We start from the raw sequence: 26,012 nt of genomic DNA, 5'->3' as shown, positions 1-26,012 counted from the left end.
GGGAGCTTCTACCGCCAGGGCTCAGCCCCCCAGTGCCCAGCCTTACACCAGCAGCAGATATAAGTGGCAGCTTGGGCTGCACCCGCACCAGCAGAGCTTGTGGCCTCCAGCACTGTGTCACAGCCTTCCATTCTGCTGAACTGCTAGCACATCCCCTAGAAGAAATTTGGCTTGCACCAACTAGCCCTTTTTTACACAACAGCCTACGTCAAGAACTGCTTATAGCTGCCAGCTTCAATTCTGCTGCCTTCTGTAATGGGCAAGAAACCTCAGCCCCATGGATGTGGGCTGTGCTGTGCCCCGTGGTTTTTATTTGCAAGGATGGAGATCATGACATAGAGAAAATTTGAAGAAGCCAAATAGTAAACACAAATCTGTGCTGGACAGCCTGAAAATGGAAAGAGGGGAAAACAGTTACAAAGGATATGATAGGAGGCCTCTGTACACACTTCCTTTGACCATGCAGAGAAAAGGGAGGCTTTTCTCTGTGTGAGAAAGGGCTCTGTGAGAGCCCTTTCAGGCCTATGGGGGCCCTGGGTGACCTTCCAGACCTGCAGGACTTAAGGATCCAGTGACCAGTGCTCCCCTTCTGTTAAGCATCACAAGTGAGACTAAAGCATGTAGATAACCTCTGTGCTGAAAAATCATCCCTTTTTTGGGTAAGATTTAAAACAACATTAAAAAAATAAACAACTGGCTAAATTCAGCTCTGCTCACATCTTTGTCTTCAGCAACAAACTGCAGGCCCACCATTGACTTTGCTGGCAAGTTGCCTGGGGAAATGCTTGGCTCCATCTGCTTCTCCCCTGACAGTGCTGAGAAGCCATTTCTGGGAACATGAGTGTCACAGGCCAATCACTGGATCCCTGATGTCAGAACATAAACAGTTAATGACTGGAGTGAGCAGGGGATCGAGGTTTCTTTCAGTGACATCTGAAATTTCAAAATCTGGCCTTTGTTCTGAATGACAACTAAAATAGATACTTGGAAAGCCTCTAGGAAGGAAAATTTCCTCCAAAAATGTATTTAGTATCAATTAAATGTTGTTTTGATTTTTGATTTTTAAAACATAGCATTACATAATTTATTCTTTTTTAACTGAAGTGAAAAATTGCTTCAAAAACACTGAAACATGGGAAATCTGCCCCAAACACCCAGTCCACGCCACCCAAATATGACCACTCAAACTGGAAGCCCAACCATCCACCTTCCCCCAAGCAGGGTCAGAAAACTTCTCATGGCCAAAGCCATTTCATTTTAGACCTGAATTACCCCCAGTAGGGCCACATTCTTCCTTCATGTGAGGTGGGATGAGAACAGGTTTAATTCATGCACCATCAGCAGGTGCAGCAAGGTGAGATGTTAGTATGTATTGTAGAAAAGTGTAAATCTGGGCAAATTATCAGGGAGCTAATGTCATTAGAGGGTGAGGAAGCTGGAAGATGAATGCTATTTCAGCTTTCCACTCCACTGCCTCATGCTGGGACCACACATGCTCTCTGCTCTGGATTTGAAACCTGTGTTTCACATTACACATGGGGATAACATAGCAAAACAGGACTTGGGATCTTAATTTTCAACTTCCATTCATGGAACTTGAAGTCCTCAGCCTACCCTGCTGCATTGTGTTTTCCATCCTGCCAAAAGAGGACAAATTATACACAAATACACAAAATAATCACCACTAAAAAGCTGGCAAGAAAAATTTCCTGAATGACTCTCAACACTTCTCCATGTCACCTTCATCCTGTAAAACCCTAGAGGTACATTTTATAAGTTCTTTACTTGCAATAATTTTTAGTGATGAAGGACTTAGTTGAAAATACCTTAAATTCTCTTCAAGTGCAAACAAAGTATCCTTAAGTCTAAAAACAGTTTTACTGCACTACCCTTGCATACACCTTTTTAACTAAAGGACTCTAATTAATAACTAATTTCTACGTTCTGTGGGGTCACTGCCATACTGCATTACAGAAGAATTCCCAAAAGGCTTCACTGTTGCAGCTCAAAGTTGTAATCTCACAGCTTTCTATAGACTGCCTCTGACTATTGCACCTCCACACAGTGCAGATATTACACTTGTATTCCGCCTGGGTAGAGGAAAAGGGATGAAGCAAGAAGGCTGCTTCAGTACTTCTCAAACAGGCTTTCTGACTTGTCAGGCTGGGCAATGCATCAGAAGTAGACAAGTCTTGAATCTGCTTTGAAATGGAAACTTTAGACAAAAAGATACAGGCATGAGATGACACAGACTCAGTGTAACTCAGATGTGACTCCCACCTTAGCACACATTATGTCCGAGTATCAACTTATTTGACCAATTTAATATTTGACCATCTCAGTACATCCCAAGCTGATTTTTGCCTTGTTCTGATGTTGCAGAGTGGCAGTGGCAACATGGACATATTTTAAAGACAGTCCTTGCTACTACAAAACGACCACTGCTGGCAGAAGAAAATATATCAAATTACAGCAGCTGGAGACTAATTTGGCTGCAGGAGATTTCCTGCAAACAAGAGTGCCTCCTGTAGCACATCCCTTGCAGCACTTCCAGTAATTTCTCTTATGCAGGTTTTCATTTCCCAGTGGCGGCTCTTCACTCACAGCTGTTAATTCCACAAATGCTTTCCAGTGACCATGCCTTTCCTCAGTGAAACCTGAGGGACTTCTTTAGCCTCTCGTCACTCTTGCAGCTCCTGACATGGCAAGTGTGTGGAGGAGGTCTGCCATCCTCCATCCCTGGTCACGAGTGTATGGCGTGGCACCTGCTGCCAGTCTCCCTTAGACCAGCTGATGTACCAGGATGGGGCTCAAGAGTCACCTCTTCTGCTCACCTAGATCAAGCTGTGTCCCAGCCAAGTCCGGAGGCCCAACCTTCCCAAACAGCCATGGCTGTGAGACAGGGGATCAAGAGCAGGATGGGCCCTCATGCTCCAACAGCCTCCCCAGACTGATTGTCAGAAGGAATCTGAAATGAGGACAGGACCTTGTTGCCTGCTCTGAAGACCTTTCAGCAGCTGGTATCCACCCCATAATAATAAGCAAAAGAAATGAATCAGTATTTACACCAAGCAGCCAAACAGGAGGTTTTCCACAGCTTTACTAAATTCTCTACACATTAAATAGGGCCAGGTTGCCAGGCCCACACATTTCCCTCCAGAGGAGTGGCAGACCTACTGTCCATCTGCCCAAGCCTCACTCAGTCCTCTGCAGCTGTGGTTTGATGCTGAAAAAGACTGGCCAAGGAAGACCTGGAGCAGCAATGCAGATTATTTCCTGATTACTTCTGGTCTGGAAATGGGAACATTTCTTTGCCTGGGATATTTGGGACAGAGATATATGCACAGGTTCATGGCACATGAACTGAACACTCCCACAAAGCATAAGGCTCTATCAATACACTGCTAAACTGTCCACGCATCCCCACTAACAGATGCAGAGCCATGTGTATGGGCACAGACCTCAATCTGTCTCAGACACCTGAAAAAACAGTGCCCCCACAGTTCAGAAATCCCCAAAAAACACACTCCACCAAAACTCATTTTTCTCACACTCCACCAAAACATATTCTCACGCTCCATCAAAACATATTTTCCCCAAGATATGACATTGTAAGCTTTCTCTCAGCCCTATGCCCTTGAAACCATCCTCAATCTTCCTGCCTCTTCCTTTCCACAGCATCTCTCAGCCTCCTCCAAAGTGTCTCTTCCCTTGCCTGTATGGGCCCATATGCCTTCATGAGTCACTGCTTCACAGCTTTCCTTAAGAAAATCCTTTTCTCTGACAAAACACCACATAATTATCTTTAAACTAATACAGTGTGAGTATTTTCCAGCCCTGCCTAGCACTCAGTACATAGAGGCATGTGGCCTGGCTTTGTCTATTACTATTGCAAAGAATAAGATTTTTTTTGTCACCTGCAGTGTCAGAGCACATGACTGATCTGCACCGTTGCACTGCTAATGGAAAGCTCTGTGAGGAACTGAGAAATGATCCTTGAACATCCTGCCTTGCCAAATTTCTTTTTCAGGGAGTTTTTCCCAGTACTGGAGTTTTACCATTGAAAAATTGGTATGCAGTATTACCAACCTCAAGAATCTTATCTTTCTTTCTTCAGCTCATCTCCAGAGTGGCTTAAAAATGACAACTTCTAGGAAACTGCTGATGTTGGAGTCTTCTTATATAACTTGGGTCATGTTTCCCAGCTGTCTTCCAAAAACATAGGGACTAGAAATCTGCTTTTGCTTTCCTAATGAAAATTAACATTTGCATTTACTAACCTTCATTTACTTAATAACCTGCTGCTCTTAGGAATAAAACCAAAACATCACCTTCACAACAAACCTTTTTCTCTTCTTCTAAAATTACTATTTCAATCTCAGTGTATATAAAGCAGCTACAATTCAGTTTCATTCTCAGTTTTCTGCCTGTATGTCCCGTTAAAAGACATAAGGAAGATACAAACTGCGCTTGCAAAAACCCTTAGGTCAGCAGTGAAGTACAACCAAACCCCAGTCATGGTCTGCCCCAGTGGAAGACTCAGACACACACAAACACCAATGTATAAATGCTGTCAGCAACAGAGGATTTCCAAGCAGAACCTTTTATGGACTCTGAGAGGGGTGTTTTAGGTAAGTCACCCTGATATTGAGGTCAGTACTGTGCACGTCCCAGCAGCCCAAAGAACATGACTGAAGAGGACCTGCTTTACATGTGTCCATTTTTCTATTCTTGGAAGCACTCTGCATTGCATTAGTAACATTTAGCTCGCTGGCCTAGCCAGGAGGCACTCCAAGCATCCAGACCTTATGTGATAGGATCCGAAAGGCTATATTTGTTTGTAAGCTGTGAATTGGTTGCAGCAATATGCTGAGTGCACAGCACCAAGTTTCACTGCTAGATATTTATCACTAGAAGCACAGAGCAGGTTTATGTACTGGAAAAGAACTCAAACCGAGTCCATCCTGGGGATTTAACTCCTCCTTGTAGCTAACAGCATGTAGCAACACTGCCAGCCTGTCTCTATATGAAGAGAGCAGATCCCAGTCTCCAATTTCTACTGAGCAGCTTATCCCATGTGAACTTTTCCCGAGGATGACAAGATCTATACAGCAATGCCATTTCCTTAAGAGATCATCCCATTGGATTTGCAGCAGCATCTACACACCTTTATGCCATTTGCTATTACGGCAAAGCTAACGCGTCATGGAAAAGACCACTGGATTCTTTTCTGGTTTGTGCACACATGTACCAAACAATCAGCTGTGCTGGCATCATCGCTGCTGGTGGGAGCCAGGAGAAGGCTCTCCAGCATTTGGAGCAGCTGCTGGACATTACAGGGCTGGTGGTGGGGCATGTTGAACAGTACCAAACTCTGCAATGCTAATGGAGGTGGATGGTTCTCCACTGCAGTTGCAGCTCATCTTCCAAGGAAGCTCTTGATGCGGTAAAACAGAAGGATGAGCTGTACACAGCAATGAGCTTCTCTGGGATTTCAGCTCACAAGATACGGCACAGCTTCCAGGTGGCCAAGCCCTTCTGGAAGCATGCTGACGATGCTTAGGATACAAAAGAAGCCACACACTGCCACACAGCATCCAGCTGAGCAGGTTGGATGGTCACACACATATCAGTGCATGGCAGGGAAATCAGCAGCACTATGGCCAGTCATTATGGGAGCCTACAATGCATTGGGAATGGAGGCTTCCATAACAATAGAAGCTGTAAAAACTCTTTGTCACTTCAGTCCTTTTTTAAAAAGCATGGTTGAGCTCCACTCTTTCTGCTGTTAGTCAAACCATGGCACTGACAACTAGTCAGCAGAGCCCGTTCTGAGCTTTTCCCAGCCAAGAGAAGAATCTGGCTTCTCTAAAAAGCATGCATCTTTAGAGATTATCTCTGCAAGCAACACTTCACAATTTCAGATAAATATTTATCAAAAATAAGCTAAGTTGTGTTACCATTAACTCCCACTGCTTGGTTCTGGTGCTTAGAGAGAAAAAACCCTATGCTAAACAATCCAGTCTGCAGCTTAAACAAGACTGTGTGATGAATTAGCTGAGTAAAACCAAGCCATAAGCAGGATAACAATTAATAGCAAAGTATTCACCTCCACTCCACTATGTATATAAGTGTGCATGTATATATATCTATATCTATATATCTATATATCTATATATCTATATATAGATATATAGATATATATATGCATTGTCCAAACAGCTCAGCACAGTACTCACTCTGAGCAGCATAAAGGCCCTCTGTTGCCTTATCCTCGTGTCCATCAAAGTCTCTGCTGGCCAACTGCCTATTGGCTGTCTCCAGTCGTTCTGCAAAAAACAGGAAATACTTCAAGTATAAATATATGTATATAAAATTGTAGGCCAACCAAGAAAATAAGATGCATGCCAGCAGAGAAGTATAAATAGACTCTTTGAAGGAGGTTATTAAAATGGAGGCTGACACATACATAAAAGATGAGGCCTTTGACCTCTTCCATGAAGCTGTGTTATTCAGATTCACACAAACTGGGGGAAAAGTCTCTGCCATTCTCAGCTGACATGCCCAGGCAATAATCTTTCACACTACTCAAAATGCACAAGGCATCTGCAATCTGAATTACCCAACTGTGTAAGCAGATGGCTGCTTTCCTGCAGTGAAGAGCTGCCTCTGGTGCACCAAGACATCCTGGGCAAAGGGAGCCCCCAACCCAGTGACACCACTCCTTGGGGATGCCCTGAGAAAGAAGGCATTTTCTGCAGCCAAGGACAGCTTCCCCTGGGAAGGTCCTGCCTTCAGAAACTTCTCCCCTTCAAAAAGACAATGTGACCCACTTACACCATTGCAAAAAACGTAAGTCAGCTTGAAAAGGCACCTTACTGCATGAGCAGTGAGTACCAAAGTATCACCCATCAGGAACCTGGATGGGCAATAGTTACCCAACATATCCTCCATTTCCTTTCTCAAAAGGATACACACTCAATTTTAAGTTTTTTAAAAAAGAGACAACCTTTGGTACTGGCACTGGCCTGTGAAGGCACTGACCTTGGAGATTTATGGGTAAAACAGCATTGTTCTACATTACAATTTGCTCTTCAGCTCTTTAGGAGTGGGCAGGTGTCTTGGTTTGAGACAACAGGATACTGTAACTGGTGGCCTGGCTGTCAAATCCATATTTTCAAGTACTAAACACAAAGGCACCATCTGGAGCTGATTCTTACACTTTGCTAGAAGGTTTTTTTGCCACCAGGAGGGTGACAGCAGTTTTGTCTAATGCCAATGAACAGGGCCTTATTTCTCATTATGTGTATCTAAATATTGAATGAAGCCACTCCTCTAAAGCCTGCTGCTCTGGAGCTTGTAAGTGAAACACCATGTCAACCAAGGGGGAAAAATCCCCAAGCAACTGTAACGTACCACGGAGATCCCTGTTGAAGTCATGAAGTCTCCTAATTTCTCCTTCGAGTTTGTTTCTCATCGCTTTGTCCAGGGACTCCCTCTTAGTGGTGGTCTTGACCAAACCCTCATAAGCTTCTGAAATCCTCTGAATCTCAATTTCAAACTGAAAGGAGAGAGAGTTCCTGTTAAAGCCCTGCAGGAATGTGTCCCGTTCCAGTGTTTGCCCAGCACATTCCAACAACACAAGGGGTCAAGGCAATGCTCATGTCCAGTGTCAAGCCAGCCACCAACTCTGCAATGACTGATCTCCCTGACAGACAGTGGCATGAAGCCCCAGCAATGCTGGTGGCTCCTGCAATGGGGATCCCTGTAAACACTGTGGGGCAGCTCACCATGTCACAACACCCCAGGACACCCCACTGGCAGCTCCCAAAAAAGCTTGAGGTGGGCTAGACTTGATGGAACTGCTTGGTTGCCTTTGGTCTATGACCAAGGGGACTGCTTTTCTCCAAGAGGAGAAAAAACAAGAAATGGTGTACTTGTGTGGGCTGTACTCTCTCCTAGAAACGCTGTAGGAGGCAACATTTACTGTTCAACAGGCCCCCGATCCAGAACTTATCTCTGAGCTCTAAATGCCACCAAAAGTATTTTAGGCTCAGGTCTGGCCTCATGTCACTTTTAAACTACTGTGATCCATTCCTTTCCATCCTTGACTGAAGACTGCTTTATACAAGAGAAACTCTCTATAACAGACAGAACCAATTGTTTTGGGTTTTCAATCTCCTTAACATCATTTCCTTGAAATGTAGCAAACTGCAGGCATGGTATGCAGAGAAATCCCTTAGTGGTGAACTTGTATCTTAAGACCTAAGCCCAAAAGACCGACAGAAGAATAGTCCTGGGTAGAGTTTTGCTGTTCAGCTCAATCCATCCAAATCTTTTAATAAGCTAATGTCATGTTAAGTGATACAGCTTTGGTAAAATCATTGCTGCAGAGATGACCAACACTGATGTGGGAATCTGTTCCCGCATGCCTGGCCCTTATCTTTGGGGAGAAAGGCTTGATAATGTGCACAGGCTGGAAAACCAAAAGACATACATAGCCTCCCACATACCTTTCTAAATCTGGTGCTTTTTTGGCCTCTTGAGTCATGGGTGGGGCAGATTCATGATTTTTGAAGCCAGGGTGCAAGCTCACCACCACTTGCTGAAGGGTTAGGTCCCTCTCAGTAAGCTTCCACACAATGCCGGAGCCACTGTCAAGATACAGCCCACAGGCAGGCAGCACCTCCAAACCATGTACCAAGGAAAGCCTGGCAGAGCCATGATGGGGAAACCTGATTACCTTCCCCAATTTCTGCTTCCAGCTTGTTCACAAGCACAAAAGCTGAAACAAGTGGGAAGATTCAGACTAGCCATGAGAAAGTGTTTCTTTATTGAGTGGGCGGTCAAACCCTGGAACAGGTTTCCTAGAGAGGTGGTTGATGCCCCAAGCCTTTCAGGGCTTTAGAGACATATGAACCATGCCCTTAGCAAGATGCTTTAACTTGGTTCTCTCTGAATTGTTCAGGGAGTTGGTAAGCCACTATCTGCAGGAGAAGATGCTTTCTCCAGACAGCTCCTACCACAGCAAAGCAGATTTGCCAGCACAAAAGTGGCTTTCCACAGCCTAACAGTCTGACCCAATGCAGCTGGTTACCACAAGGGCTCTGCTTGGCCCTCTATATGCTGGTATTTCCCAAAACACATCACCACACTGCCTGCAGCCCTGGAGGCAAAAACTTGCTGTAGCAAGTGCTCCATCGGCACTGAACAAAATTAAAGGAGAGCAGAAGAACAGCCATAAATTGTGTTGGCGTTTCTCAACAGCTCTGGGATTTCCATTGCCTTCTTCCATGGAGGGAAAAAAAAAAAACAATTCAGCCTTTTCTCTGCCTGGTAGCTCCTGGAGCCAACCCACTCAAACAACCCACACATGTGGCATGCAAAGAGCCAGCCCAGCCTGGCAATTAAACTTCAGCAGGGTAACACCTCTCAGAAAAGGGAAAATCATCCAAAAAGCTCAAAATTAAATGCACACAATTCCTCTTCCAACTCTTTTTAGGTAAGAAAATGAGGCAACTCATCAAAAAGCACAGGGACTCATCATCACCTCTCTAGAAAAAAAGTCTGTTCACACACAACTGAGAATGTGACAACCCTCAGAAATGATCTGTTTGTATAAATGCCCAAGGAGTCCTACAAGTCAGGCTGACTTTCTCTAACTTCTTCTCCTGTTCTGTAACAAATAAAAGTGATGAGAAGGTGGTCCTACCTACAATAAAATCGTTACCCACAAACAAGAACTACTCCTTCCTGACCTTTCCACTTGCAACAAGAGGGAAGAGTTTTCACATCCAAAGTACGTAATTTAACTCAATCACATTTTCAGAGGCAATGTTTGTGGGAACCGAGGAAGACCTGCCCTGACCTTGTGTTCAAACACAGCAAAAGCAGCATGGGAAGGATACCATGTGTTAGAGATTTGGTTTCCTGAAGAAAGAATGCGCTTGAGTATGTGTTTCGCTTTAATACTCCGCTTACATTCCCCCAAAGTCAATGGGACTCAAGTCCACACTTTGTTGACTGAAGTGAGACTTCAGCCCATGCTTGAATACCTTTCTGTTGGTGTCTGATGCAATAGACTTGCAGGGCATCCAAGATAAAGAGAGAACCATTTCCAAGTGTGAAAGAAACTGGAATATTTATAGGGCATTACACTTAAATACCTTTTACTGAACAACACAGCCTTTGTAAAATTAATAGCTGGAATATTTCTTTTTGCCCACAAAGGCCACAGGAAGTCAGTATTAAAGTTTTTGCAGATTTCTTCATGAATAGTTAATGTTGTTGCAAAAACAGTTTTAACTAAGTTTGGGAAATTCTGTGAATAAAGTCAACTCATCTTGTTGCAGAGAATGAGGCAGAAAGGACAGCAGCTACAAAACACTTGGTCTTTTTTCTAATCTGTTTGAACAGATTGTCACAAATTTTTTCCCAAAGCCGAGGCTGGGACATGGTCTCTGAGAGCTGCTTCTTCTCCTATGAAGGGTGTCTCCAAGAACACCCTAATCCACACAGTAGACAAAAAAAATGAGCTCCTATATAGGCTCCTAAATTCAGAGAGAAAAGACCTGCAGTCTAAGCTCATTTGTGTATAAGTGGTGGGAAGACATAAATCAAACACTAGTGCAGGGTCCTAAATAAGTTATTTGGTCCAAGCCCTTGGGACTCAAAGCGAACATATCTGGGGAGCATCTCTGATATGCCTTCAGTGAACCTCAGTTTTAAGTAACTTCTACTTCATCTGATACAACTGTTCATCTTCTTACCCCAGGCAATGCACAAGACATCACCCTTCTCCACTGGAAAAACCTGTATGCTTATAGAAAAGAGCATGCAGGACCTCTTAGAAAAAAGGGTTTCAAGCAAAATCTTTATCAAATGGTTCTTCAGATAAGGGGACAGTGCTTTTAGAACTATCATGTTTAAATGGATGTCTAACATCAGTTCTTAAAAACTCAAGGAGCAGTAACTGAAAGCCTCTAAGACAACCCAGTTCATCCATTTCCAAACAATGGACAATCCACGGGTGGCTATTACACTTCCAAAGAGTGTGGAGCAACACAAGAGCTTATTGTAATGGACAAGACCGCTTGGGACAAATAAGAACGTGCTCTTCATGGTTCTCACCTGCATCTCTAACCCATGTGCAGATGGTGCAGGACCCTGCTGCACCAGGAATATATTACCTATGGGAGACTTCCAGGGAAAGCTCCAGTGAGGCCAGCATGGAAGATGGAAGGGGAAAATATCCAGCTGAGAGATATCTGATGGACTGCCCTGTTTCATCCTAAAGGCAGTAGAATCCACAAGGCACAGGATTACCCTTCTGTGAAACCACCATGGAGAGGCAGAGGTTAGAAATGGCCCAGTGACACAGTGCAGTGGGGATGCACCACAACTATGAAGAACAGCTGCCTAAAGGCAGAAGCACCAAGATGGTTATCCTGGCCAGGCTCCATCCCAATCTCTACACCTACCTTCTGCAGCTTGTCTGCCTTCTCGTAGTACCCCTCCAGCTCCTGCCGCAGCACATGGTTCTCCTCAGAGAGCATCTCCACCATCTGCTGCGCCCGCTCCACGATGGCAAAGGCGTCGGGTGTCAGCTGCTGGCCCGGCAGTGTCGGGGTCTGGGCAGCCACAGGGGCTGGCAGCGGGGGCAAGGAGCCTGGGAGCAGAGGGCCAGCGGTGGCCTGTGAGGACATGGGGCTGTGCTGCTGGGCCGGTGGTGGCGGGAAGGGCGGCTGGCATTGTCGGCTGTGGGAAAGCACATATGGAGGAAGCGTTAGAGCCGCACGCCCTCGAAATGCTTACGGGAGCTTTCACCTAATGACTGCATGGTTTATTAACAGTATTATAACTGGACAGTCACAACCCCCAAATACCAACAATCGCAGCAGAGAACAGGTAAATTGTCTCCTTGCCTGCTCTTGACAGTGACGTACACATCTGGTATGAGCAGATAAAGGAAGTACTGATTCAAACCCAGCATTTTTGCCTAGGTGTGCAGCTAACACTTCAGCAGCCACCAGCCTCTCCCTGCCTCCCCTTCCCAGAAACGCCATGGCTGAGAAGCATAAGCTGGCAGGCTTGAACAAAACACAAGGGATGCATTACTCACCCCTCAAACACCACTCCCTGCCCAGAGCAAAACCAGTGGAACAGCTGAGTTGGGAGGCAAGAGGAAGTGATATGAGCAAAGCAGCATCCCTGAGTGGCTTTAGCAAGTGGAAGAGGGAAGTGTTGCTGCAGAACTGCTGGAGGCACAGCCCCATTCAATTACAGTGAGCCATGAAAGCCATCTTCCAGTGGGAGACCTCATTGTGTCACTTCCCCATTAAGAGCATCTATCACTCACCAGACTCATATCAGGGAAGAATAAGAAGTGAGCTGGTAGTGGATCTGCTTGTGAGCTAGGCTTGCTGTCAGCAGACAGCTCTTTAATACAGCTGAATCATAATTCGCAGTGGCTGGAAGATAATCCAGGAGGATGTCTCAGTAGTGAGGGTAAACCTGCAGCTGACAGCCAGATGGGATCAGAGCCCCTCACCCAACCCATCTCCAACCCCCAATCCACTGCAGCCCTCGAAGCCTCAGCCACAGGAAGCAGCCCCAAGCAAAATCTAACTGTGCACGGGCTGAGCCACTCCTCAGCCCTGATGCCAAAGTTCTGAAATTCCCACACTGATCTTGTTAAAGAGACTCAACCCAGACCACGTGGTACTTCAGTGTCAGGGTCCACTTTCAGGGCTGGAAAATAAGCTGGCTGCTGGACCCCACCTGAGGTCTGGGACTTGTATTTTAATATAACTACAAGCTATTAGGCTTGCTGTTGATATCATTACCCTTATTTCTGTACCCTACACAAGGCACAAGACATAACGAACAGATGCATTTACCCCACTGGGCCTCAAAGAACAATGAATGCTTTTTCTTAAACAATTTTGTGCTATATAAATACATAGTAATTATGGTTACTGTTGTCTTCAGCACCTACACAGCTTCTCAAATTAGGGTTTTCAAAAGCCTTCAGTGTTGAACTAATTCTACTGACAATAACTCACCACTTCCTTCAACTGCAGCAGAACAAAGCTGAAAAGTGAAGGCAATTTAAAAATCCTGCCCTAGAAAACGAACAGCACTGCTCTAACAAACTTGTCTCTGCCAAGCCACACAACAGCAAAGAAAGCCAGCGATTCAGCCTTAATCGTCTGTCCAAACTAGAGTGAAAGCAAATCTGCAGGCCCCCAGACACAGCATATACACAGTCCCACACTCTCATCACAGCTTTGCCCAATGCATCCACTCTGGCACAAAAAGGTGCTGAAATGGAGGAAACACTGAACACAAGTAAACTGCTAACCTGGTCAGAAGTACAGACCAGTGTCCTTGAGAAGAAGATCCCAGCAGAGCTTCATGCAGCCAGCATTGAGGAAAGCTGTGCTGAGCTCAGTCTGGCCTTGAGATGGCTTTTACCTGCCTAGCATAGACATGCTCTAAGGCTGTGTCTCTCCTGTAAATTAAACATCCACGGAGGCTGCTCAAGAGCTGGAGAGAGGACATTTCCCCTGGGCAGCTCCCAGGGCCAGAAGGGTTTGCTTTCAGTCCCAGGCATATTAGTTCTCCAGCAGAGGTGCGGGCTAATAACTAAGGAGCTAAATGTCTACTGAAAGAGGATAAAAATTTCCAAAAGACAGGAAGCCAGCGAGGTTGCTGTATGACACTTCACAAGAAAACACACAGGAATTAATAGAATCACAGAATGGCTTGGGTTGGAAGTGATCTTTAAAAACCATCTAGTCCAACCACCCTGCCACAGGCTTGGACACCTTCCACCAGATGAGGCTTCTCGGGGCTCCAACTGACGTGGCCTTGAACACTTCCCATGACAGAGCATCCAGACCATCTCTGGGCAACCTGTTGCAGTGCCTCACCACCCTCAGCATAAAAACTTTCTTCCTTATATCTAATCCAAACCTACCCTCTTCCAGTTCAAAGCTATTTCCTTTTGTCCCATCTCTGCAGGCCCTGGTAGAATGTCCTGCTCCAGCTTTCTTATAAGCCCCCTTTAGAAGGCTGCAGTAGCCTTCTCTACTCTGGAGCCTTTTCTTCTCTGGGCTGAACAACTCCAGCTCTCAGTCTGTCTTCATAGAAGAGGTGCTCCAGCCCTCTGATCATGGTTCTCACACCATCTCCACAGTCCCCCTTTCGGATGCTCCAGTGTGCAAACCTGGCAAGAGACCTGATGCCCATCGTGGGACTTGAATATTCTTTAGCTCAAAAATCTGAACAATAAATAACATGATGAGTGAGGGATGTCACTCACATTGCAAAATATGCTCCACAAGTGAATGTGAACTCAGACAAGCATGCGACACCTCCTCAATGCTGCTGACAGTCAGTCTGTGCTCATGTTTTACCACAGCAATTAATTCAGTTAAGTGTGAGCTTGTTTGTCTTTACCAAAAGAAAAGGCACCACTGGTTTTATGCAAGTAAAAGCCCAACTGTCTGGATACAGTTACACCCCTACAAAGACACTTAGTAGAAAGGAGAAAATTTGGAAGATTTGCTGCAGGTACACATTTTCTCACTTCTTTATGGGAATAGCATAGAGCAATAGAATTAAACTGATCTCTGAATCTAAACTAGTGAGATACAGCAATTTTTCTTTTTCATTATGAAGCACAGCAATCTTTGTCCATAGATACACCCTTTAGACCCTTGCATGAACTTTTGGGAAATCTTAGCCCTTTATCAATTTCATCTTTTCTTTTCACCTTAGTCTGTCTAGCTTTACACTACAGAGGAAGGAAAGGCCACAGAGATCTCTGTTTTTTTGAACTGCAAATAAAAAATTTTCTGAGCTACTAAAGATTTACACCCTATAGCAGCTGCCAGCCACCAGAGTCTCAGCAGCCATGGCCACAGGAGAGATTCTCCACTGTTTTCCAGCTCAGAAACTGAACAGGTACAACTGACTTTATACCTCTTGACGCACAGTTGTTCAACAAAATTAATGTTTCTAACTTTCTTTTTACTTGTTTAATCTGTCCCAATTTAGTTCTGGCTTAGCCAACTGCAAAATCTCTGAGTACATACACAATAAAATAAACACAGCCATTCACATTAACAAATCAGCATTTGCAAAAATAGGAATGTTATAACAGCAGCTTAGTTCCTATCCAAATTCTCATGTAAAGCTCCAAAAAAACGCAGCAATCAGGATTATCCTGAGGTCCTTTGGGCTTAGTAAAGAATGACATTCTCACAATGCTTTTACTGTATTTTAAATGTTGATCTTACTCTGCATTAGAGCAGGTTAAAATCTTTCAGCCAAACATTCTTGTCAACAATTGTCCTTCTTAAAAGCATGCAACAGTGGAACATTATGAGTTTTGGCTATCTCTGCAACATTTCAGCTACATTTCTATTAAAAACATATTTTTTGTTGGCATTATTGTAGAAGTAGGGCCCCCATAAGCTTCTGCAATGTATTGTAAAGAAGGAAAAAGAGAAAAAAAATTAAGGTAAACAGCTTTTTGAATAAAGAGCACCAGCAGGTTGTGAGGCTTTCAAGAGCTACTGTGCTGGGGTCACCAAGCACTCTCTTTTCACAGATATAGCTTGTGATACATGCATAATAGCTTACTACCTATAGCTTGCAATACAATGTCTTCAGCAAAATACTTGACAATTGACTTCACTTTCATAAGAAATTCCTCAAGATATTGGGGCTGCCCAAGCCCCCAAATTTAGACATGGTCTTAATACTCCTTTTATACTGGACCACCTGGGAGCAAGAATTACCAAGACAGAGAAATCTGGGGAGAATTTGTAACTTTATGTAGGAATAAGAAACCTGGAAATGAAAATTAATGATAAAGTCCACTTGCTGTTGATGACCAGGAAATCATAAATACAAAAGAACTGTTGTTGGATAAAGCAGTGCAGTATTAGCAAATGAAAATGCCTGTAAATGTTCTGGAAAGGAAATTCCACCTCAGCCTTGCTACAAGTACAGTGAAGCTCTCCTCTGTTTAGGGATGAAAAGGGGCCAGTGGAGGAAGGGCATTGTTTCTAACACACCATGGCATTTACATTCATAATTAAAATGCCCTCCTCTAACCTATTTAGATCATCTTTCTCTGAATGCTCTGCCTTCCTTTGCCTCTAGGGCAGACTGGTCTATTTCATCTTTCAAAGACTCTCCCAAGGAACTTTATCTCACAACTTCATGCATCTTCTGTGGATGCTCTGGCTGAGTCAGCGATGAGAATAAGGTGTTTCTGGGGTGCAGTTCTTTGAACTTGCCTTAGGCTTTTGCCTTACAATGAGAGTAAAAAAAGTATGTGAAATGTGCTTATTCCTGCCCATTGACTGGGAGTCTTCAGTCTGGATTCTAACCTCAGACCAGGTGTCTACCTGATTTCACTATGATTTCTGCAGTCATGATGCAGACTTCAAACGCTATCCTGTCTCACTGTGAATAACATGAAGAAACAGTTTTATGACCACGCAGGGAAAAAACAGGATCCTGGCAAAGTCAGCAAGCCCAATCTGATGGTCATGGTGCAAGGAAACGCAATTACAGATCCATCAATAAATGGTAATGCAGAAAGAAATGGAAGAACATTTGTCAAAGCCCAGACAATGGTATTCTCTGTCTTATGGAATCAGCAATAGTTGCAGCACCTTGTAAACTCAAGTATTTGTTTCAAAAAAACATTCTGCAGACTTGGACTCACATCTCTTGAATTCATATTTTGTTGGCGACATTTGTTAGTTCTGGAAAGACTTGGCCCAGCTTCTTTGGCAGGATTATGTGAAGATTTTGCAGGGAAAAATCATAATCTAAAAAGGCATGTACTGTATCAAACATATCCTCAATAGTTAAGAGAGGGACAGGATATTGTATTTCCTCACAGAGATCCACACTCAGAACAGATTCTCAGCATAAGGAAAAGGTGCCTTCCTGAACCTCTGCACTTCTAGAGGAACCAACTGGGATAATAACAGAGAAGGGTAAGGAGAAATGACAAGGCATCACCCAAGCTGTGGAAACAGCTTCATTTCACTTTCATTTATTTTAATGTAAGGCATATTAGACCAGAAGGAAAGGCTACAAAGCGAAGATCTTCTGCAGGGCTGCCAGCATTCACGTCAGATGGAAGTGCAGCCTCCAACCCACGCTTATGCTTGGGCTATCCTTGCAGAGAAAAGCCAGGATAAGTCAGTAACATCCTTCAGCTTGTCCACAGTGCCAGCAAACCCGCCTGCCTGGGCTGTCTCAGGGAAGAAAACAAGCTCCTTGTGTCCTGTCAGCAGCCACAGACACGGCTGCATCGGTAACTATCAACAGGTTGTCTGAAAAGAGCAGTAATATGTGTGGGGGAATAAATACACAAATACTGGAGAAGCAGCAGACTCTTTCAGCAGTTAATTATAGACTTCTACATCCTGGCAGGGTGGAATTTTATGAGGCACATAAAAAATGGGATGTACTTAAAAACAGCCCAGATTTATTCTTTTCATTGATTCTGCATGCTGACTTTGAAAATGTATGGATTAAATCAGAATAAAAAGGTGCCTGCATTATTGTCTTCTGCATGTACCACAAATTAATTCCCCTCAGTAAGAAGCAGAGTTTCCAGTTCAAGGCTTCATTTGCATTATACATGTTTTTAATTAATAGTGCAGATAAAGAAATCACTCTGAATAAAAGACACCAGGATCTGACAAGAGCTACTGGGATCAATGAAGAGGATTCATCGCACCAAGTGATCTGGATCACAGCTTAAGCATGACATGGAGATACAATATCGACTTGAGCTGGTCCAAGTTCATCCTTCCAGGAATAAATACAGCAAGCTAAAGGGTGGAAAATACTATCCTGGGCTGTGACAATCCTCACACAACTCACTCGATAACAAACTGTAGGGGGAGATCCAGGGTGCCAACTGCAAGTGTTAATGAGCTACATAAATAAGGAACACTGAGTCAAATCAGAGGTGTTACTACACCTGATTAGCCTCTGGTCCAGCTGGTACTGAACCAGTGTTCAGGCTGGCTTTCCACAGTGAAAAAAAGGGATTTTGACAACAGTGAAATAAGTACAGGGCTCCGGGCTCCATCTGTTAAATGTATTAAAGAACTGATAGTACAGGTCTCTTCACAGTATTTGACAAAGATTTTGCAAAATCCCTGGAAACAAGAAAATACAGGCTGAAACTAAAATGGAGATTTTTGCCAGAGATGGCAATTAGCTAGTGGAACAAGGCTATAAAATCCATGATGGATTCTCCAGATGGAGATTATTATACTCACCAGGACTGAATGTTTCACAAACTGGAATTAATTCACGGCATTGTGCAAAAACCTAAATTATATTAGTTCCAAGCCCTTTTGCCTAACAAGCTGTGACTTTCTGAACCTGCACCTAAGGAAACTTAGCAAAGACACAATTCAAGAATGGCTGCACATCTAGGAAAGGAAACGTTTTCTAAAGATTGTTATACTTGGCCAACTTAAAGCATTCAGGAGTTGTGAGTCAGGGCCCCAAGCATCAAGCAACTGGCTTAAAAATACTTTTAAGACATTTTAAAAGGAAAAAATACTGGTTCATTTTTATTTGCCTTCTAGTTGTTTTGTCCTTTAAGCTTCAAGGTTCAAGCTCTGCTCTGCAACTGTGATGTCCATAAAATAGAAGTCACTAAATCTAATTTATATAAATGCTGAGACTACCCCTACATCACATGACTCTAGGATTTATTCAGTACAACACCAATTAATTATCTTGAAATTTACAATGAATTTCAAGATTTCACTCCAATGATTATAAAGGTAAAGTTTCCTTTAAAACCAGTCATGTGCAAAACAAAAAGTCAAACCAAAAAAGGAAATTAAGCAGCAGCTACAGTTATTCAATTATCCTTCAACAGCTCCCAGCCAGCATTGGTCCATTTCCAGCCACATTTCCCTTGTCAAAGAAGGACTGTGGGGAAGTGGGGGTTCAGTGACCCTTTAAGTCCTTTCCATCCCTGGAATCTGTGCATGCTTTTTCTGGATCGATGCACTATCTGTTTCTCCTCTTTTCCGGAACACAGAAAACTCTTGCAAGATGCTGGTGTATATGAGATTCCCATCTGACCAGGAGCACAGTTCTGTTTCCATCAGCTTCTTTCCCAGACACTCCTGATGAGATGAAAGCTGAAATTCCTTACTTCACTTGTTCCTCTAACAGAAAAACCAGCCTCTCCAAATCCTACCCCTGTTAACTAACCTTATGAAACCAGGCAGTTCCCTATTTCAACCTCTTCTGTCAAGGTCCTCCATCCCAGTCAGATGCCTGGCAGTGAGCGTCCCCAGAGCCCAGGTAAGGAGAGAAGCAGTGAGCAAGTGCAGAGTTCACAGGAAGGTTTATGCTTGGGAGCAACCCAGGAGTGTAATACAGCGCTCCCCCTGCAAGCCTCAGACAGTGACTGCTGCCCAGGCAAATCCTCTAGTAAAGACAGGGCTGACATCCCTGAAATGCCTTTATCCTCTCCAAAGATGGAAACATTTGGAGCAGAGACCACTTTATGAAATTGCATTTTAACCATGCCAGATGTGGTCAAGTCCATCCTGTCATGCAGCCCAAGATGCATGCAAGGATGCACTGGAGCACAGCTGCTGCAGATAGAGAAATGACAAGTGATAAATAAGCACCTCCTAAATGCTTCTGTCAATCAAATCTTCCTGGGTGACAGGACCGTACAGGACCTGGGACCAGTTATAAACTAAGAGAAGCACAGAATAAACTAGGTGAGTTTATTTCCTGGTTTTTAGTGACAGCAGTTCATAATAGTTGAGAAAAAGCCCAGGTAATGAATCTTTCAGTGTGCCAAAGGAAAGTGAAAGGTTGACAGCCCTGTGTTAAAAAATATAGAGAAGCCTGAGATGAGGATGAAAACCATCACTTTGCTGAGACCCAGAGGCTCACTGTCTAACATCTGAACATAGCCAACTGTTCACCCACTCACTAACAAGAAACCTCCCCAAAATCCAGGCAGCAAATGAAGGCAGCCAAGAAGGACCTGAAAATGACCACCTGTACATCAGGATCCAGAACTACCTTAAATGATGCTGAAGAGACACCATACACCCTAGAGCAAACCCAGCTTTGGTGAAACAAGCCCTGCCAAGCCAACCCCCCTAACCTACATCTGTGCAAGCTTGCTGGCACAGCCAGCAGGGATATATGCAGACTGAGAAGTAGTAAGGCCCTTGCTGAGTTGCAAGAAAGATACCACTGAAGATTTTTTTAGTAAGTGTGCAAAACTTGGCAGCTCTGCTCTGTCATGCTGCCAGTCCTCTGCTGAACTGCATATTCCTCCCCCTGGTGCCCACATACCTGACAGGAGGGAGATTTATCCAGCACCATGCAAAGAAAACACACAGGGGTAGCAGACATCCCCCCTGTCACCCTGTTCTTTTAAAAGTTTTAAAGTTCTTTTAAAAGTTTTCTATGCCTTCTGATGTTTACATATTTCTACTAGAGTTTTTCATGCACTGTTCATGTAAATAATGATTGTTTCACATTCTTCTTTGTAGGAGGAGAGAATCGATAGACTATTGGTTTAACCAGTGTGGTTGGAGAGGTAGCAATTTCATCCTCCAATCCACTGTCACTTTTAGAATTCTATATATTGTGAGGTCAGAAATAAAAGTTCCTTCCTTTTGTTCTTTACATCTTAGAATGAGTGCGTGAGTTATTTCGTGTCGTAGTGCGACACCCCCCGCTGTGTGATTTGGGGTAAAGGATGCTGCCTTGCCAGGAACGAGCAGTGACCACCATCACGAGCCAGTGGATTTCTCCCCACAGCTGCTGGGGTGATCCAGCCTTTGCTGAGGACTGGCATGGAAATCTGCACTGAATCAAGGAGGTTTCTTAGCATTAACCTTGCTGATCAGGCAACTGGGAAAAGCTCTGGAAGTGGCCCCACAGGGTTTTCCATCAGACCCCACTGACATTCCCAGTTAGCTGAAGCAGTGCATGCAGCACCCAGCTCCTCTCACTTGCACAGATTCAGAACACTCTGTGGTTATTGAACCAGCATTTTCCAAGAGTGATAAAAATACCCAAACCAGCTCTTCTTCTGTGGGGATGAATCTGCTTTGTGCTGGAGGTGTTTGTTAGCACCGCAAACAACTACAGGAAAGAATGGCCCCAGTTGCCCTTACATCCACACAGGTCTTTCTTTGAATGAACAGGCATTTTGGCTGAGGTCCCAAAAATACCATCTTGCTCTGAAAAAACTGCATAAACTCCGCACAATAGCCATACACATAGCTGTAGAAAGACTCGGCGCAGGCCTGCCGCTTGTCACAGCCATCTTGCCCCTGTCACCCAAGCTACACTTTGAGTTTCTACCTGTCTCAACACAAAACCCATCTTTTCTGCAAGTATGGAAAAGCAGAGCATTCCCTCCTGCATTTCATGCCTTACACACTTTGGACAGAAAGAGCCAGGTCAGTTGCACCACCTTTTCTTTGTGCCTGTGCTGTGGTAAAATAACTGTGTGAAACTTAAGGTGATGCCAACAAAATCTTTGGGGATTCTGGGATCAGTAAAGACCCAATGAGGCAGCTTGCTACATAGAAACTGCTCACATTCACACCAAACAACTTCAGACTTCCAAACCCAACAAAATAACTGTCTGAGAGGTCAAAGACACAGGGATGAGACAGACAAACACTCGCATTGAGGCACAGCAAGGAAAAGGAGCCCTTAACACACCATTTCATCTCTGAAGGCAGGACCTGCACCACTCACAGGGATCAGCGCACAGCCAGCAAACACTGGATTATTTTTAATGCGCTTGGAATAAACCTGTGCTCACAGTGAGGCCTGGCATGAGGGGCCCAGTACCATGAAAGCCGCATGTGAGCTCTGTGGGAAGACTGAAGTAGCACATAAGTGAATATAAGCTTTATAGAGTGCTCTGGGAGATGCAGGTACCTCTACCAGTCGGGCCTGCCATCCCTTCACAGGATGTTATGTCCCCACTGCAGGGTGTGATGTCCCCACCGTGTGCCTGGAGCTACAGCTCACTCTGGCCGTGTCCACACGAGGCCCAAGGCCCACAGACACCGGCAGGACCAGGTGACCCTGCAGACCCACCCCCAATGGCCATTACCTGCTGAGCCCGTACTCTGGGGGCGGCTGGTAGCGGACAAGGGCCAGCTCTGCCCAGGCGGGCTGGGGGGCGGCGTAGGCGGCCTTGAGGACATCTTGTGATGATTGCTCGCCGTAGAAGAGCCCGTGCTCCTGTGCCTTGCCACCTGGGGCTGCTGCCTTGCCTTTGTAGGGGTACTCGGGAGGCGGGCCCCGTGGGTCCGTGGTCTTGCTGGGTTGTGGGGCTGCCTTGAAACCCTTCCCACCTCCTGGGGCTGGGGGGTGCTGCTTGGCCCCGTTCCTCTCCAGCGAGAGCTGCATGATCCTCTCGCTCAGCGAGCGGACGTGGCCCTGCTTCAGCTCCTTCAGCGCCTCATCCTTATGCGCCTGCCCGCTGTTGGCCCGGTTCACTGTTGGCCTCCCCTCCGTCCTGGACTTTTGGCTGGAGGAGCCATAAAAACCCGGTGTGGCAGAGGTGGCTGGTGGTGCGGGCTGGCCACGGAAAAACTGAGACTGGGCTTTGGCCTCCTCATAGGTGGGGAGCTCCTCGGTGCTGTGCGGGGGCTGCGGGGCCCGAGGCTGCTTCTCCATGGCAGCACCGTCACCCTGGTGCTCCTGCCCCTGTGGTTCCTGCCGCCCTGACGGCTGGACCATTGGCAGGTCTTCGGGAGCAAGGTTTTCTGCGGAAGAGAGAGTGCTGGCAGTGCTGTTGGAGGGGCCGGCGCTGCCCGTCGCCTGGTGCTGGATGGCCAGCAGGTTCATGTTCTCGCTGGGGTTGCCATACCTCAGCCGCTCCTGGATCAGGCGCTGCAGGACGGTGCCGGCTGCCACCTCCTCCGCCCCTCGCATCTCCGCCTCTGGCACACGGCGGAAGCTGGGCGGGCGCAGGGTGCAGAGGGTCTCTTCAGCTGGGCAGGGAGAGAAAGGTGGCCATTAGCTCTGCTGTCCAGGAGGTCTAATTCCCCCTGCTGTTTCTTCCCTTCCTACATCCCGCAATGGTAACCCCATGCCCAGGATGCACTCCATGGGCAGTGTCCTGCCAGGATTCCCCTGGCAGCACAAGGGACATGGCTGGAAGCCAACAAAGGAGGCAGAGCATTGCTCCCTGCTCTTCCTCCACCCCTACACCCTAATTCTGTTTGGCAGTAACCCCTAGGAACACATTCCAGTCCCCTCCCTGGCCTTCCCCTCCATAATATTCCATGTGTCCAGTGCCCAGCTCTGAACCTCCCTCTAAGTCAACAAGGGACATTCCATGTCACAGGGAAATTTGGTATTTTCGAACATGGAGAGGAGAGGAGAGGAGAGGAGAGGAGAGGAGAGGAGAGGAGAGGAGAGGAGAGGAGAGGAGAGGAGAGGAGAGGAGAGGAGAGGAGAGGAGAGGAGAGGAGAGGAGAGGAGAGGAGAGGAGAGGAGAGGAGAGGAGAGGAGAGGAGAGGAGAGGAGAGGAGAGGAGAGGAGAGGAGAGGAGAGGAGAGGAGAGGAGAGGAGAGGAGAGGAGAGGAGAGGAGAGGAGAGGAGAGGAGAGGACGGGACAGGACAGGACGGGACAGGACGGGACAGGAGCCTACAATGGTTATCTCATCCCACTGCTTGGCCAGTTCAAAGCTCAGAAAAAGTTAAAGCATTTTATTAAGAGCTCTGTCCAAATGCCTCTTTAAACACTGACAGGCTTGGGGCATTGACCACCTCTCTAGGAAGCCTGTTCCAGTGTTTGACCTCTCCCCAGAGACAGCTTGCACAACTTACAGAGGCAGCCTGCACGGCAATACCAACTGCTGTATTTCTGATGGCCAAAGGTGTAAATGTACTGTGTACCATGACAAAATAAAATGCAAAATGTGTCACAGAAAACCTGTGAAATGGAACTGTGAAAATGAAACAGTCCTAAAGGTCTGAGAATAATCTGTGCTCTGGCATCTTCCTCTAAAACTGCAATTTCCCTTCTGGCTGAAAACACTATTTCTAAGGGAGTCAATACTAACTGTGGTAATTTTGCTGGGTTAACACAAGGAAGGCATTATGGTTATAGATGTAATGGCAGCATTTAAAAAAGAAGCACAGACAGATTAGCTACACAACCCTAACACAGGCTACTGAAGTCATTCAGAACCAATGGCACCATGTTTGCATTGGATTTGATGACCCCAGTGGGTCCCTTTCAACTCAGCATATTCTGTGATTTAACCACGGCTGAGACCTCTGGAATTGCTCCCTCCTGGAGCCCCCCTTCCATCCCAAAAGTGCTATAAGATGTCTATCTGAACACTGTCTGAGCTCAGAGGAATGTTCCTGAAAGATTCCAGTGCAGACAAAAGTGAGAAGAGTCTTCCTATGTCCCTAGGCAAGGAGGTGCTTTCTGCAGTTTGGTTTCTTCAGGTCACTCTTGGCAACTTTCTCTCTCCTGCTGTTCTCAATTCTCAGAGGAGTTTGTCAGGACTTACATTTGCTTTGTGGCATTTGAAAGCAGTTTAAAAGCAAACTTTCTCTTGAGGTCTGGTCATTTCCCTGAGGTTTCATTAGTTAATACACGTGCTGTGGGATAACTTATATACAACCCAGATGCCAGAGGGAAAGAAAAGCCTTTGACTCTTAACAATGGTAAGAGGTCATTTCCGCTAACATTTCTGTCGCAAAGCCTTAAAGATGATTGTGGGGCTCAAGAGGGAGCGAAGATTCCCAGGCTGTTTCACTCCACACCTGCCCTAGCAGATACACCTCTCCTGCTTTCCCTGAAACAATGTTATCTGCCCGCCAGCCTCACCCGCTGGGGTTGCAGCCTGGCCACCAGCTCTCAGAGGGTCTGTCAGCTCCTCGGAATGGTATTTGAAGCAGGAAGATGCACAGACACACAGTGCATCTCCATCTACCTCTTTGCTCAACAGCCAAGTATCCAGCTGCTTTCAATGTCCCTGCAGTTACAGCAAGCTCTTGCTGCTTTGTTCATGTTATCAGAGCACACAGAAGCCTCATCACACTGCACATTTTCGCAGACAAGCAATAATGTCTCCCTAACACACCAGACAGCTTACAGTCTAGGTTGTTAGACAACACCTGAGAAAAGCCTGAGGAAAGGGGATAAAGCCAACATCACACAGTCAAGGCAGTTCTTTATAATACACCAGGATTTCCACTTCTGTGCTAATCATGTTATCATCCTTATATCTGAGAGGTGTACTTTATATTGTCTATTATTGAAGTCCAGAAGGCTTGACCACAGTGAGCTTTCCACAGTACCTATGGTCTTGCTCCATCAGCAAAAAAGCCATGGAAATTGGTCCAGCTGTGCAGTGAAAAGCAACCATGTCCTGAAGGACAAGTGGAAATGATGCACCCTCCACAAATACAGGTGACAAGTGAGGGTGGGTCACAATACACAAGTCAAAGGTAACTTTGACTCTATGAAGAATGAGAAGCTGGCCTTCAACTCTCTAAATGTTACTTGTAAATGGCTTGATGCTCAATTTATACTTTGGGAAAAACATGGAAGCATATGCAATGGGTTCATACAGAAGTGTGGCCATGCACTTACCAGCTTTTTCTTTGGCACTGATCACTTCAGCCGTTAGCGGGGACACTTCATGCCTGCCAGCAAACAACTGGTGATCCTGGTAGAGAAAGCCAGAGTCTTCCAGTACCTGGACTGGGCTGGTAGGCTTGTAACAAACAGATGTGGAGCCTGTAAGAAAGAAGAACAGAATGCCAGTAAAGAAACTGCATGAATGACAAAATGTGAAGCCATGACTTATGATAGTAGTCCAAAAAAATTTCTTGAGCATGGCTAGGTGCTGAGAAGCCCTTCTGAGGCCAGTGAGTAAACCATATCTTCCGTCTGCACTTTCCAAATGACACATTAG

The 26,012-nt window shown here is 45.4% G+C and overlaps 1 protein-coding gene across 1 annotated transcript in view; it reads right to left on the bottom strand.

Annotated features, from left to right (window-relative positions):
* Window positions 1–26,012, bottom strand: part of AMOTL1 (angiomotin like 1) — a 54,563-nt gene that overhangs the window by 17,682 nt on the left and 10,869 nt on the right. The window contains exons 2-6 of the mRNA XM_053935634.1: window positions 25,688–25,834; window positions 22,178–23,063; window positions 11,481–11,757; window positions 7,417–7,561; window positions 6,240–6,329 (exon numbers count right to left, since the gene is read on the bottom strand). Coding sequence (XP_053791609.1) covers window positions 6,240–6,329; window positions 7,417–7,561; window positions 11,481–11,757; window positions 22,178–23,004 — 1,339 coding nt within the window. The 5' untranslated portion in view covers window positions 23,005–23,063; window positions 25,688–25,834. The remainder of the gene's footprint in view (window positions 1–6,239; window positions 6,330–7,416; window positions 7,562–11,480; window positions 11,758–22,177; window positions 23,064–25,687; window positions 25,835–26,012) is intronic.

Source organism: Vidua chalybeata, chromosome 2, assembly GCF_026979565.1.
Source record: "Vidua chalybeata isolate OUT-0048 chromosome 2, bVidCha1 merged haplotype, whole genome shotgun sequence".
Classification (NCBI taxonomy): Eukaryota; Metazoa; Chordata; class Aves; order Passeriformes; family Viduidae; genus Vidua; species Vidua chalybeata.
Note: the sequence above shows the minus strand (reverse complement) of the source record. Positions and strands in the feature narration are given on the sequence as shown.